The following is a 15,408-nucleotide window of genomic DNA, read 5'->3' on the forward strand; positions in this document are numbered from 1 at the left end:
CAGCTGCTCTGTTTTTATATCTTAAGTCATTTTCAAACCAGAGTCGTATTGTTTCCAAACATTTAACCCTTCCCTAAACCCCATTTCCAAACACTAATAGTACGCAGCCCTTGATTATGGAAAACTAAAAAACAACTTAATACAAGTGCAAGACCAACAGGAACCGAGCAACTGAATGGTGGTGGTTGAAGTTGAAGTCGTTAGGTACTATGCTCTGTTTTTTGTCTTTAAACACACAAAGCCTCAGACACCAGAAAAAGAAAACTAAAAGAAAAATCAAAGCCAGCGTTCTTAACAAGTCCAAAACGCTTGCCTTTCAACACCTTGAATTTGGAAAACAAAGGAAAGACACGTCAACACTCTACTTCTCTCGCTCAACGGGCAATGTTGCTTGTTTCTCCTTCTTTTGTTTTCTACGCAGTGTCTCCTCTCCTTTCTTTTTCCGCCATAACATTTTAAGAAACTTTACTTCTTTCTTCAGAAAACCCAATAAATATCATTGCTTCGTAGTCAATAATTCAAGGTCTCTACATCTTCTTCTTCACTGGTGGGTGTTTCCTTGAAAACCCAAAGACAGATTGTATTGTTCTTTGCTGTTTATTTGTTGTTTAAATCTAATACTGTGTTTCGGATTTTGTTGGCTTAATTGTTTCTACCAAAATTGATTCACATAATAAAGTTCTTTTTTTTTTTTGGTTTACGGGTCAACTATTTTCGCCACCTGCAAGTTTGCATTCATTGATAATCTTTGTTACCTTGTTTTTGATTTCTAATTCAAATATGTCTTGGTGTTTTGTTGGATCAATTATTTCTATATTGATTAATATTATAGTTTCAGGTGTCTTTATTCTTATTTGTCATTAGGCTTTGTATTTGGCTGTAAAAGCTCATTCAAAAAAAAAAAAAAAGGTTCTCATACAGTACAGCTGGAATTGATTGTGTGCCTACTAAGTTATTTGTTGTGTTTAGCTTAAAAGCTGTACTTGGTCAATTATTTAAAAGTGCTTCAGTTGATTATCCTTCTTGCTAGTTTCCTACTTCTCATTTTTTGAATTACTATCAAATCTATAGGTGTCTGCTGCTTACATGGCAGCAATCCTGGCTTCACACAGTTGTTATTTGCGCAATTGTGAGTTGATGAATCAAGGAAGAACAATGGAAACTCTGAGTTTTTCAAGCTCAATTTCGAATCAGTTTGTGAAGTTTGAGAGGCAAATACATAATCTGCCTATGACAGATAAATCATTCAGGTTTCAAGTGGATATGCAACAAACTGAATCAGCCCCAAAAGTAGGAATCAATGGGCGAGCTATTAAAATGGTGCCTGCTAGTGAGGTAGTGAAAAGAAAAGCTCCAGCCACTAGCAAAGTGGAGAAGGTGAATGGTGTAAAGCAGGTTATAAATGGTGCTAGCATAGTTAGGAGAGATAATAGTCCATCTCTGGTTAAGAAGCCTAAACCTAGAGTGTCTGCAGAACTTCCACCATTAGAGGAGTTAAATGTTCTGCCTTCAGATGAAAGTTTCAGTTGGGCCAATGAGAATTATAGTACCTTGCAAAGGACTATAGATGTTTGGTCTTTTGTTCTTTCTTTACGAGTCCGTGTTCTGTTGGACAATGCAAAATGGGCATATGTGAGAGGCTTCACAGAAGATAAGCAGGTGAGTGCTGTAGTCTGTTGAAGCATACCCCTCTGATTATAGCTTGTGGAGTAGAATCTTTATTTTGGGTTCTTTTTCTTTAAAACCTTGAAACAACTGAAATATTTCCATTCACTTAAATATTTAGAAACAACATAATCAGATCAAAATTGAACAGGGATGATAAATTACCACAAAGCCTTCAGGAATACAACTTTCTACCTTCACCTTAGACCAATCTAGCAGCTTAGCTTTCCACCCCCACCTCCCAATTTGGGGCCCTTTGGGGCAGCACCCTTGGGAACGTTACCTTTGCCCTGTGTCTTCTGTGTTTTGGCCATCAGTTCTGCTTTCTTTGCCTTCTTCTCGTTCTTAATTGGCTAATATCCATAATCTCCATCATTTTCTGTTACATATATTTTGTTGCTTTTGGTTCTTATTGATTTTGTTTATTTCCTGCAGAAAAAGAGGAGGAGAAAGACTGCCTCATGGCTACGAGAGCGTGTATTGCAACTTGGTCCTACTTTTATTAAGCTTGGACAATTATCTTCTACCAGGTCAGATCTATTTCCACGTGAGTTTGTGGATGAACTTGCCAAATTGCAGGTACTCTTGCTTTCTTTATCTTTATTAATTTGGAAAAGCTTTCTGTCATTGCATTATACTTCCAAATGCTGACATTCAATCCTATACATAAATGGTTCTCTTTATAAGACAATTGTAGTTCCAAGTTCTAATTTTTATCCTATAAATGTTATGTTTGTCATGTATCATTATCCAGGATAGAGTCCCTGCATTCTCACCAAAGAAAGCAAGAAGCTTCATTGAGAGTGAACTAGGAGCTCCCATCAAGGTACTATTTAAGGAATTTGAGGACCAGCCCATTGCTGCAGCTAGCCTTGGTCAGGTGTTTATTTCGATCTTATTTTTTAATAATTTTTATGTTCAAGTCTTAAAATTCTTAGAATCTGCGCAGATCCTAGTTGTTCCATACATCAGTTTATAGTTCTATTGCTTCTTCTTGGTGAATAGTGAAGTTATAGCTGTGAAGAGATAATCTGATTTAGTCTTGGTAATACAGTAATCAATGTTAGCCAGAGATACCCTCTCTATGATCTGAAGTTGAAGCATTCTTTGTATAGGTACATCGCGCTATTCTGCATAATGGGGAGAAAGTTGTTGTCAAGGTTCAAAGGCCTGGGCTTAGGAAGCTTTTTGACATTGATTTACGTAAGTACTATACATTTTTTTTGTCACTTTACCATAATAAAGGTCTGCTTACTTATAAATTCTAAAACAATGATGTTTTTCCCTTTTCTTTTCCTGGCCTTTTGGGTAGTTACAAGTACTTTCATTTTGTTTTTCTTAAGATGTTTGCAGAAACATGTTCATCTCTGGAAACTGCACATACAGGAATATTAGCAAGCAATCACTGGTGCAATTGCTTTGACAGTTTTGCATATATCTGTTCTTTTGTCTTCTATTTATCGAAGAAACATATAGATAGCGGGAAACTAGAGCCTGGTAGTAGTAGGAAGGGCAATCTAATATGTATTATGCTATGTACGTGTACAATGAACAAGCTTTTTCCTTCACAGATTTAGGCTTTATTCATGCAGTCAACTGGCTATTGTTTGTCCAAGTGATTGCATTGTATTTTCTACAGAAATAATGGTTCTGGCTAAATTGTGTGCTTCAAAAATTAGCAGCATGGGTCTTTGTGTATGTTACTGGTACTCAATAGCTTCTTTAATTTCTACTCCTTCTGCAGGAAATCTAAAGCTAATTGCAGAGTATTTTCAGAATAGTGAAACTTTTGGTGGTCTAACAAGAGATTGGATTGGTATATATGAAGAATGCTCCACGTAAGTATTATGCACTACTTTTTATGAAATTTATTATGTTATAAAAACTTTAGGTAAAGTAAGAAGAACATATGAGACCCTGACAAATTACCTTTTTTTTGGGATCTCAGGATTTTGTATCAAGAAATTGATTACATAAATGAGGGGAAAAATGCTGATAGGTTTCGCCGAGATTTTCGAAATATAAAGTGGGTCCGAGTACCTGTATGTTTCGTGATATCAGGCTCCTAAATACGAATGCTTATTCTGCTTTTTCTTTTATCCTGATCTCATCGTTTAAGTCTTTTATCTTGTTCATGCAAGTAGTTTGCAGTTATGCTTACTTTGAGGGCTTTCTCCCTTTGCAGATGGTGTTTTGGGATTACACTGCTACAAAGGTGTTGACCTTGGAGTATGTACCAGGTTTCCATCTAATTTAATGCATTCGATTTCTTTCAGAAGCTATTATTATGCAGCTGAAAATTTTAAAAGATTGTTGCAATTAGTTCGTTCTGGTTATGGTCGATATGGCATTGTTACTTCCTTAACAGGCATTAAAATCGACCAATTAGCTGCATTAGATTCTCGGGGATATAATCGTTCTCGAATTTCATCACGTGCTGTTGAAGCATACTTGATTCAGGCAAGTAAAGTTGACCTATCTCAAATGATTGTCTTGACTATTATTCCAGACTACTGAATATAATGACAACCAACAAACTATTCACTGGATTTTCATGTAAATTACAGATACTGAAAACTGGCTTCTTTCATGCTGATCCCCATCCTGGAAATCTTGCTATTGATGTGGATGAAGCAATCATCTATTATGATTTTGGCATGATGGGGGATATCAAATCTTTTACTCGTGAGAGATTGCTGGGACTTTTCTATGCAGTATATGAGAAAGATGCAAAAAAGGTCTGCTTTCTATCTCATGTGACATTTTTCCTTTTCTAGTCCAAGTTTTCCCTGAAAATTATTGAATATTATATCACAAACAGTAAGAAGTAAAGAAAAGAATCTTTGCATACTTAACAAACTTTTTCCCACTTGTATCTTATAGCAGACAAAATTTTAAAATCTTCATTCTAAGATCAAACTAGCATAAGCAGTGGACTCAATCGTGCAAATAAATTGCAACCATGTAATAATCTTCAGATTTAATTGCCAGGATTTTAAATTGCAAATCCTGGGCCAATAGTACAAAGACATTGAAACATTCATTCCAAGGTAGGAAAAAGATAAAGTTGAAATGATACAGACTATATTCTTTGCTCATTTCTTTTATTGCAATCGGATGCAATGAAACAACAGTACCATCATCCATTATTGGATATATGCAACTTATAGAATAAAAAATATTAGGTCTTTCCCTCATCTTGTGATCAATCCCTCCCAAACTCATGGTTTATATATGTCTGAATGACATCACTGCTTTTATTTGTGTTGTTACTAAATTTTAAGCCTTACTAAGTTCCTACTGAAATTCTCTAACTTATCTTAAGGTAGTGCATCTGAAGATGCTGTATTAGGAAGAGCCATCTTTTCTTTGTCACCAAAACTGACTGGAAACAACCCTGCAGGTTATGCAGAGCCTCATAGATCTTGGGGCACTTCAACCCACAGGTGATTTGTCCTCGGTAGGTCATCACCCGCTACATACAAAAAGGTTGCAAGGAAAATATATGGATTAATAAAAAACCTATTTGACCCCTCTTAATGCTTATATTTTGTTATGTGCTATGCTAGGTGAGGAGATCTGTGCAATTCTTCTTGGACAATTTATTGGACCAGACGCCAGATCAGGAGACTACGTTGACTGCAATTGGAGAGGTGTGCAAAAGTGGACAGTCTCATTTAGCGTCTAAGCTAGAGAAGTGCTATGTCAATTAAGTAGATTAAGAGAAACAAAAGAAAAGAATAGTCAATGATAGCTTCCTTGCTAACAGTTTTCTTATGAATCCATGCCATTGTTTTCCCAGTTAGACCAAAAAATTTGTCAATTTCAACAGGACCATTTTGAATTTTGATTAATTTGATAACCGGTAACCAGTTCTCTGAATTTTGGAAAAACTAAAGCTTGGAGCATGAAAGTCAATTTAAATGCCAGAATTGAAGTGGATGCATTTGTAATATTTAATTCTTCAGAACTGTTAGTATTTGTCAAAGGAGTAAAGCTTGATATAAACCCTTGTTTTCTTCTATCAAATAACCCTTCCATGATATATTAGTGGTAAAATGAGGTTCTTCTTTGAATATGCTTCTATGCAGGATTTGTTTGCAATAGCTCAGGATCAACCATTTCGGTTCCCATCCACATTCACCTTTGTTTTGAAGGCATTTTCCACACTGGAAGGTGCATCTCATTCACCATAATGATGTTTGAACTCAGTCACTAGGCAAATTAAACTTCATTTTAGATTAAGAAAGCAGAAACCTTATACTGCTTGAAGATGTTAAATGAAGAATGTTATTTCATCCTGCCCTGTCCTCAAGATCATAGTTCCCTTTCAGGTATTGGCTACACACTTGATCCAAATTTCTCCTTTGCAAAGATTGCTGCACCTTATGCTCAGGTTCTTTACATTCTCGTGCATTAACTTAGTTTTCTCTCAATGAAGTTTGTGATCCACTGGCGAATTCATTTCAGTAAAAAGTTATGCTCTAATACTTTGATGCAACCTACAGGAGCTATTAGATATTAGACAAAGGCAGCAAACTGGGACACAGCTAGTGGAGCAGATAAGGAAACAAGCTGATGATGTAGTGCACCTTTTACCATGTTTCTCCAATTCCCTCAGTTGCTTAAGTTGCTATTAGTTTGAAAGTTGGCTTGCTTTGAAGTAAATATAAATATTTATTTTATTTTATTTTATTCATCATTTTATATATTGGAACCTGTGTATATTTCAGGCCAGGTCCTACACCATGTCTATGCCGTACAGAGTTCAGCAAATAGAAGAATTCGTAAAACAACTTGAATCAGGAGATTTGAAACTCCGAGTCCGGGTGCTAGAGGTAATGCACTCTGTATTTTGGAAATTACATTCCGTTTGTGCTTGGAATAGAGAAAACTTGAGTGTACTCTATATATGCTTTGCGATTTTCATTCTTTTCACTTACGTTAATGTTCAATCCAAAACTGCATACCAGTCTGAGAGAGCAGCACGGAAGGCCAGAATACTGCAAATGGCAACAATGTACACAGTACTAGGAGGTACCCTGCTAAACCTAGGCGTCACCTTTGGCAGTCAAGGCAGCCAAATTATTGCTAACGGATCATTCCTCGGAGCAGGTGACGTGTTCCATTCAGAGCACGATATTGGTTCTTTACCAGTAGAAGTATAAGTTGATATCACCCCCATGGCTGACAAAAGTTGTTTTAATTAATTTGTCCAAATACAGGAGTTTTCTTCACACTGCTCCTTAGGTCAATGCAAAGGTTGAAGACGCTTGATAAATTCGAGAAGATGATATGATGTTAACCTCACGAGGCAAATGATTTCTTTCATGTATATGCTCCTTCCTTTTTCTCTTTTCAGTCAGTTAATTGCCTTATTTTGCACCGTATTATATGTAATTTTTTTCCCTCAAATATTTGAGGGTGAAATCAATTGACTATCATATACAAAAAAACCAATGATAGATTGGGAAATGCCTCCCTGCTGGGAAATTTATAGTTGTACAATAAGACATTCTGAATGGTCAAAAGGGAAATTTCAATTTAATAACAAACATGATAGTTTCTTCTCTTTTAGTTTTCCCGTTCATGCATGCAATTGCAACCATGGCAAGTTTCCATTGGATAGAGCTACTAGTACTTTTCTCTTCATGCTCTCTAGCCGTTACAAAGTCAGCAGATAGCATCAAACGTGAGCAAAAGGCATATAATACATGCTTAACTCTTATCAAGAATCTACTTTAAATGCTGCCAGTGCAAATAGCGTTACTTCACATGTTGCCTGCTGGTCCACATAGTGTTTTACTTTAGATGTTGCTAGTGCAAATGGGTTTTTTCCTTTTTATTAGCATATGTACCATAATTTTCTTTCCAAAGAAACATACCAAGCCATTGGGTTTGTTTACATTTGAACACTTACCATGGAAACTAGTTTTTCTTGGAAAGCTTATGTTTGTCTGCTTTTCTGCTCGAATATCCAGCGTGAGAATAAGTCAATACACAATAAATCAATCACATGTGCTGATTGCCCATTTTGTTCGCCAGCAGCACCTTTAAAGCTGTACAAAGCAGCCTACTTAGAAGGAAGCCTCACCTAGGTGTCCCTTCTGTTTGCCAACAACATGTTTAAAGCTGCAGAGTGATCACAAGCTAGCAGGATATGGAAGATGGCTATTGTGGAATCATCACCTAGCTGCTGCTTATTGCTGCAGTTCCTTGACATTGATTTCAATTTAAATGTGGAGAGTATGTTTTTCCCTACCACCATAAAAGAAACTGAACATAGTAAAAGCTAGTGTACAAGAAAAGTACCCATTCAATTTCTGCAGATTTCATAGGCAAACATTTTCAGGATCAAAACATAGAATCTGAATCTCAAAGCCCCTACGAATGAAAGTAATCTATGTTGCGCCAACTCTTCATTTTCCATGAAGTATCCTTGTCAGACACATATCGAGTGGACTAGACATGGAGTTCCAAGCCTCCAAATATATGGAAAAACTTAGAAATGAACATACCGATGTCAGACATATATATATCTGACACTCAGCCCCAAGTCCAAGTAACATAGAAAGCAATCACAAGCTGAAGATAACATGGCCTAGAGGAAGGGGTGTTTGAGGACAAATTCATGCCAAACTGGAAAATAACCTTCCTAGCTGCAGAGCATTAATAATTAGGGGTCAGCTAAGAACTTATTGGAGTTGACAGTATGTACTCCATAATAACCATTACATGTAAAACAGTCAACAGGAGCTACAAAGGCAATGATTTAATAAATTGATCAATTGTCTCTTCAACAGTAGCAACGACTTGTCTGCTAAGCACTGAAATCTAGAAATCAATCTTCCGTTACTTTTCATAAATGGATATTTTCTGGACAGTTCATTTAACTTACACTGAATGACCTGTTAAGATGTATTCTACAGAACCTACCTATTATGTCAACCATGAAGAAGAAAAGCAAAGAAGCTTCATGAAATTGCAATCTGATATGCTGAGTGTCTCTCTTCTCTATTTCTTTCCCTTCAGTGCTAATAATTGAAAACTGAAAAGAACAGCCCATCTTAACCGCTTATCACAGCCCATTGCAACTCTCACTTTTTCGGTTATAAAACAGACCGTTTTTCCAGGATGCATACTACAGCAGCCATAATTGTCCTCAATAAACAGTAATAACAAAAGGGTGTAATTAGTATGGTCCAACACTCTTAAACACCAAAAAAAAAAAACTAATCCATGTATAAATCACAGATATGATATCTGAAGTTTTTGAAGTTCTTTCTTCTAATTTATCCTGAACAATGAAATGACCATGTATGATCTGTTTTCTTTTCCCAAATAGATCTTCTGTGCCAGAAGAGAATGAACGTTAAGAAATTAGTAATTTATTCAAGAGACTAAATCCTAACAAGCCCTTTTCTGGCTTACCCACATAGATGGGGAAACAATAACTTGAACTATCATCTGTGAGAGATAAAGATGAAAAATGCGATTAATTGCACTGTGAATAAATCATCACCTGGACCACCTGTAGAACGTGTAACAGTTGAGCTCAAGTATGGCTTTTCCCACAACTAGGACCGGCACATATCAGTGTACCTCTTTTTTCTTTTTCTTGTGCACCTTGAGTACAAGAAAACCTTAAAAAGAGAAATGAAGATATCAGCTACTAGAAAATATGGTCAGGCAACAAATGTCATCTAATGAGACTTTCCCAAAATAGAGTTCACAAACAGAAGGGAAACATAAGTTTCATTACCTTTCACAAGTCCAAACTTGCCACCAGGCAGGAGAATCAAGCATATTAAGGAGCCACTCAGTGTAAACAGAACAGCTAGCCCAATAGAGGTTTACTTTAATTGGCACTGCTTGTCAAAAGAATACAAGTAACAAATATGGAGAAGTCACATTATCAATTGCTAAATTGGAGTTGGCTGGAATCCGCAACCCTCTCAACTTACTGCCTTATAAGATTGTTGTTGTCTTTGAGCATTGTGTCAATAGCATTTCCAATCAAGTAGACCTGCTAAGGACATGGAGTTTGAAACCCATCCAAACTGCACCATATGCTCTAATGCTTGTGCAGCTTTGTCCATTTCACCTGCTCTGTCAAAATTGGAAGCTATAAAACTACATGTGGCTGTACTAAGGCTGAGTCCAGACTCTCCTACTTCATTAAGTAAAATCAATGCTTCAGAAAAGTCTTTTCTTTTACAAAGGGCTTCTATTAGAGCAACATAGGCAGTCGCACTCATCGGCATACCATTGTCCAGAATTATATTCCTCAACTTCAAGGCCTCCATTAAGTTCCCTTCTTTACAGTAAGCATCAATCATTACATAATAAGTTTCCTTATCATGTTTAATTCCCTTGGCCACCATCTCTTGAAACAGAGAAAAAACCTCAGTTTTATTCCCAGCTTTATTGTAGCCATTTAAAATTAAAGTGAAAGTTGAAGCAGGTGGGATTAGATTTCTTTCCTGCATCTCTAGGAAGAGTTGTCTTGCTTTCTCCATATTTTTTACTCTGCATAGCTCATTAATCAATGAATTATATGTAACAACATTCAGATCAATGCCTTTGGCACACATAGCCTCATAAAGTTGAAAAGCTTTTCCTACCTTACCTTGTTTGCATGAACTGGTAAGGAGAGAGTTGCAAGCATGAGCATCAGGAAACAAACCCTTCTCATAAAGTTCTTGGTAGATCTCCAGTGCTTCTTGTTGTTTTCCATTCCGGGAAAAGCAACTTATGAGCATACTGTAAACTAAAATATCTGGTTGAATCCCTTGTAAAAGCCAATACCTAGAAGCAGATAATGCCTCAGTAATGTTTCCCGTTTTGCAGTGTCCATCAATCACTGCTTTGTAAGTTTGATTGTTGGGCACTAGACCACAACCAAGCATTTCATTGAAACACTTAACAGCTAGCTGCATCTCCCCCATCTGACTATACCCAGAGATGAAAGCTCCATATGTGTACGCATCTGGTTTTAATCCCCTCCCAAACATTTCATCCAGGTATGTCCTTGCTTCTACCATTCTTCTGGCTTTGCAGAGGCCTACTATAATCGGGTTATAACACAATATATCAAGTAGAACCCCTTGGTCCTTCATTATCTCCAAAATCCCTCTTGCTTCTTTGACTCTATCTTCCTTAGTGTAAGCCAAAATAAGATTTCTGCAAACAAAGGCATTTAGCTTCACAGTCTCCTTAAAAATTTTGCTCAAAACAGCATTCACTTGTTTAATATTACCATAACGACACAACTCATTAATTAAGACAGTATGAATCTTTGCTGTTGGTACCAAGTTTCTACTCTTCATCTCATCAAGCAACTTAAAAGCACTATGTAAGTCGCCATCTCGACAATAACCCTTAATCAACGAAGCATAACTTCTCAAATTAGGGTTGATACCCAATCTTTCCATCTCATTCATAATTTCCCTTGCTTTCTTTATATTACTGGACTTACAAACACCACTAAGAAGAACATTATATGTGGTGAGGTCTAACTGAATTCCACTAGCAAACATCTTATCCTTGATTCTAAAAGCCTCTACTACATGATCCTGTTTAAGAAATCCATCAATTAGAGCATTGAAACCAGCAGCTTCAGGCTTCAAACCTTTAGCAATCATCTCCTCTAAAACTGATTCAGCATTTCTCAATCTCATGTCCGTACATAATCCATTAATAAGCATCATATAAGTATAAACAACAGGCACCATCCCCTTCTCAACCATTGCTCTCTTTATTTCAATAGCATCATCAAGATGCCCCACTCTACACAAACCACGAACAACCACATTATAACTCACCAAACTAGGACTACAACCTTTCTCCTCCATATCCCAGAAAACCCTCATTGCTTCCTCAACATTCTTAACCATAAAATGTGCGTTCATCACATTAACATAACTATACTCATCGAAACCAATCTTCATCTCATTCATCCTATTGTAAACCTTCCAAAACAACTCCACCTTATTTCTTTTCAACAAATCCTTCAAGAAACCATTACAACACCACAAACTAGGCACAAAATTTTCACCTTTTCCAAAACCACTCGTTAAAAACACATCAGAAGCTTCAACAAGGAACCCCATTTTCCTAAGACTAGTAATCAACATATCAAAAATTGAAGTTTTAACGTCACCCTCCACATCAAATTCTCTACAATAACTACTGAGATAACCCAAAATATCAAAAGGAAGCTTAAAATTCTTTACCATATGCTCAAAAACATAGCTTGCGGGGCCAAACATTTTAGACTTACAAAGGATAATGGCAAGAAGAGAATAAACATCTAAGTCCTGTTGCTGGGTAGTGCCCACTCGGCGTTGAGACCAGATGAAGAATCCGAGAAGTCGGGTCGGATCAGAGGCGGTTCGATTTTGGTGGATAACGGATCGGATTATATCTGGGTTTAGCTTCGTGGCTATGTCAGAGGAGTCCATTAGGAGCTGCCAGTTGTTGCGGCTGAGAATGCTGGTGATTTGGGTCACTGTGTCTTGATGGATCATGGGTTCGGATTGGACGGCAGTGGAGACATTTCGGGTCCGCAGCACGTGCGGGGCTGCACGTGCGAGCCTCTTCATATTTTGAGGCTCTCTGAAGTATGGAGAGAGAAGAAAGTGAAGGTTTGTATCAGAATTCAGACGGAGAAGAAGAAAAGCTGAAGAGAGGTTTTGCTTAAACCTTGACGTGAAATTATGCATTCGCCTATGAAAAGTTGTCACTTTGACTAAAATGCCCTCACCCTTCACCTTTTAATCATAATTTCAAATATAATTATTAATTTTTAAAATAAACATTTTATTCCAAAAATATAAACATCATTAACAAAAATAATAAAATGATTAAAATACCATTTCATTCTTTTTCTTATTTTTTTCTTTTCTCAAACAATGTAATTTTTTTCACTCAAACAATGTAATTTTTTTCACTCAAACAATGTAATCGACCACAATGCTTCTATTCGTCAACCGACCACCCCAATGCTATAAAAAAAAAAACACCAATCAAGTGCTCCTTAAGAGAAGGAAGCACCCCTTGAGAGCATCAATATGATAGTCTCCAAAGGCGCAATGTGTGTGTGTCTACGATCCACTAAAATTCCAAAATGAATCTTATTTTTTTCATATAATTTTTTATTTGATAAAAAATAAAAAATAAATCACTCCTCAGTCTTATACACAGTCTTACTTTAATTTTTTTAATCAAAATTTTTAAACTTTGATTTTAATTTTTTTTAATATTTAATCAAATCAATTTTTAAAACATATATATATATATATATATATACTCAAAGCTTTGTGAAAAGTATTTTTTTTTAATTTAACTAACAAAGATTTAATAAATAATGTTCAGGCTTATAAAATTTATCTAAAAAAAAACTCACACTAATTGTGAAATAAAAAGAGTAGTTCAATAAAATTATGTAGTATGCTTTCATTAAAAATGTTCACAAGTCAGGCCATCTTATCATGAATTTCATATTAATAAGAAATAAGCTTACCCTTGGGTTTATTAAATAAGGTTTTTTTTCTACCTATTAGGTATGTCTTTTGGATTAAAAATATAGATCCATTACAAGTGGTATCAGAGTACATCCAAATCTTCATTGATGTGAAACTAGATTAAGAATGACAATAAGTACCCAACTGATTATATAAGGTTAGGGTATCTTATGTTTGAGTTTGGGATGAGTTCGATAGTAATTTTACTACGTGTATCAGGTTCAAGTAAAATCCCTTGGTACCCAATACTTGAATCTGACTATGTATGATATAGTATATAATAATTAATTAAATACGTAAAATTTTGTTGATGTCAGGAATCAAACTTTTCATTTATAATATATTATTGTTAGTCAAATTATTAATTATATGTAAATAATAATACTATTAAATTATTAATTATATTTAAATAATATTTACAATGAATATAATTACTATTATATACCTATTGCAAAGTGTTAAGATTAAATATAGCAATCAATTATATTTGTATTAAGTATAATAGGCATTTACATTTTCAAATTTAGAACATAAATGATATGATTATGTGTTAAAATTATGGAATATGTAATTATAGGTTATATATCTTAAATGATATAAGTTACACGTTAATATGAATATATGATTAATAAATATCTTATATATTAATATTAATATAATAATTACACCTATAGTATATAGTATTGTTTTACCTATGTAAACCAATATCCTACATATAAATAGGTTATAAAAATTAATATATTTAATTTATATAAGCATTATTATCTACTATATACTTATTAACTTATTAAATAGATTATATTTAATAATAATTATTATGCCTATATCCTACATATGTTATATGAATAGATTATAATATTAATATATTTAATTTTTATATAAACATTACTATATACTTATCATGATAAAATAATTTGTTAGCTATCATTATTATATAAATAAAACTTGTAATACACAAAAATCATAACTTGTAAATTTATTAGTGTTGCATTTATATTTACATCAATAGAACATATTAAAGTATTACTATTAAATGATAATAACTATTAACAACCTTTTATTTATATGTACAAATAAGAACATAATAGAAATAATAATAATAACTATAACTTATAAGATGTTATTGTTTTTGGTTATTCAAGTTGTTGTTTGAGATATTAATTTTTGGTTATTTAAATTTAAATTTTATTGTTTGTTTGCTTTTGTAAATTTAATTATTAGTGAATTGTATGGATGTAAAATATAATTTATTATTATATCCTGATTCGGGTAATGGTGTATTCATGAAGAGTATAATAATTTTTTTTTACATAATCGGGTTTTTAAATAGGTTAGGGTAATTATCGGGTAATGAGATGGTAATAGAGTTTGAGTTTAGATAATAAATTCTAAAAATATTCAGGTAATTATAGGGTTCAATTACCTTACTTATTAATAAGGTTTATATTCAAGTACCTCAAAATTAACAAAAACCCTACTTGTTGACGTCCCTAAACTAGATATCATGATCGAGGTAGACTTCGACCAATGTAAGAGTAGATGTAGACTCGGACTAGCATAAAAGTCCTTTTCCTCTATGGGTAAACAACCCTTCTCCTTTATGGGTTAACAACCAATGCAACAAAGGCATTTCACAATTGACTATGATAGAATGTCACATATCTTATATTAGTAAGAGATAGGTATCTTTTGAATTTATAAATAAGAGTTTTCTTTTCCTTTTTAAATATGTCTTTTGAGTTAAAAATATAAACCCGTGATACATTGATCAAAGTCTCATAAGAACCGACTTTACTTGGATTGGTATATTATAGACTTTTAAGCTTGTATAGGTTGTATCTTTCAAAAAAAAAAAAGGTCCTATAGGCCTAAAGATAATATTTTATTAATAAATAATATATTTTATATTTAAAATTAATATTCTTTGAATATTTTAATAATATTAAAATGGATAGATCTAGCCGAACTTGAATTTATCTTTATAACTTCGAAAGGTGTAAGCTTGAGTGAAAAGGGTATACAAACTGTTTATTCGATTAATTCAGGTAAAAATTTCTTTTAATTGAATTAACCAAATGTGCTGTGAAAATCTATCAAACTGTTTGAAAAGAAGATTTAATCAATTAACGAATTAAATCAATTAATTTAATTAATAATTGAAATATTTTATAATGTCATTATATATGTTATAATAATATAATGTGTTATTATCATATAA

General features: G+C 34.1%; 2 protein-coding genes across 4 annotated transcripts; one reads left to right on the forward strand and one right to left on the reverse strand.

Moving 5' to 3' along the window:
• LOC18612492 (uncharacterized protein sll1770) lies at nt 252-7,237 on the forward strand. The gene is made up of 18 exons (XM_007049313.2): nt 252-547; nt 1,072-1,659; nt 2,101-2,244; nt 2,420-2,545; nt 2,781-2,868; nt 3,410-3,503; nt 3,614-3,707; nt 3,851-3,905; nt 4,034-4,125; nt 4,233-4,403; nt 5,069-5,125; nt 5,235-5,318; nt 5,757-5,841; nt 6,000-6,061; nt 6,174-6,248; nt 6,399-6,503; nt 6,639-6,780; nt 6,891-7,237. The coding sequence occupies exons 2-18, from the start codon at nt 1,087-1,089 to the stop codon at nt 6,962-6,964; spliced, it is 2,121 nt and encodes a 706-aa protein (XP_007049375.2). The 5' UTR covers nt 252-547; nt 1,072-1,086; the 3' UTR covers nt 6,965-7,237.
• Nucleotides 7,644-12,490, reverse strand: LOC18612493 (pentatricopeptide repeat-containing protein At5g61990, mitochondrial). 3 transcript variants are annotated; one of them, XM_007049315.2, is made up of 3 exons: nt 9,428-12,490; nt 9,188-9,308; nt 7,644-8,324 (listed from the first exon to the last, which is right to left on the reverse strand). In XM_007049315.2, the coding sequence occupies exon 1, from the start codon at nt 12,387-12,389 to the stop codon at nt 9,666-9,668; it is 2,724 nt and encodes a 907-aa protein (XP_007049377.2). In that variant the 5' UTR covers nt 12,390-12,490; the 3' UTR covers nt 7,644-8,324; nt 9,188-9,308; nt 9,428-9,665. The 3 variants fall into 3 exon arrangements, with proteins under 3 accessions (XP_007049377.2, XP_017982168.1, XP_017982167.1); XM_018126679.1 differs by having other exon boundaries at nt 8,602-9,308; XM_018126678.1 differs by lacking the exon at nt 7,644-8,324 and having other exon boundaries at nt 8,420-9,308.

This window comes from Theobroma cacao, chromosome 1 (assembly GCF_000208745.1).
Source record: "Theobroma cacao cultivar B97-61/B2 chromosome 1, Criollo_cocoa_genome_V2, whole genome shotgun sequence".
Classification (NCBI taxonomy): Eukaryota; Viridiplantae; Streptophyta; class Magnoliopsida; order Malvales; family Malvaceae; genus Theobroma; species Theobroma cacao.

Coding starts and splice junctions, on each gene's coding strand:
- LOC18612492 (XM_007049313.2), top strand. CDS start 1,087: ATGGCAGCAATCCTGGCTTCACACAGTTGTTATTTGCGCAATTGTGAG. Junction 3,708..3,850: donor TAAAGTGGGTCCGAGTACCT/GTATGTTTCGTG, acceptor CTCCCTTTGCAG/ATGGTGTTTTGGGATTACAC. Junction 5,126..5,234: donor CCACAGGTGATTTGTCCTCG/GTAGGTCATCAC, acceptor GTGCTATGCTAG/GTGAGGAGATCTGTGCAATT.
- LOC18612493 (XM_007049315.2), bottom strand. CDS start 12,389: ATGCATAATTTCACGTCAAGGTTTAAGCAAAACCTCTCTTCAGCTTTT.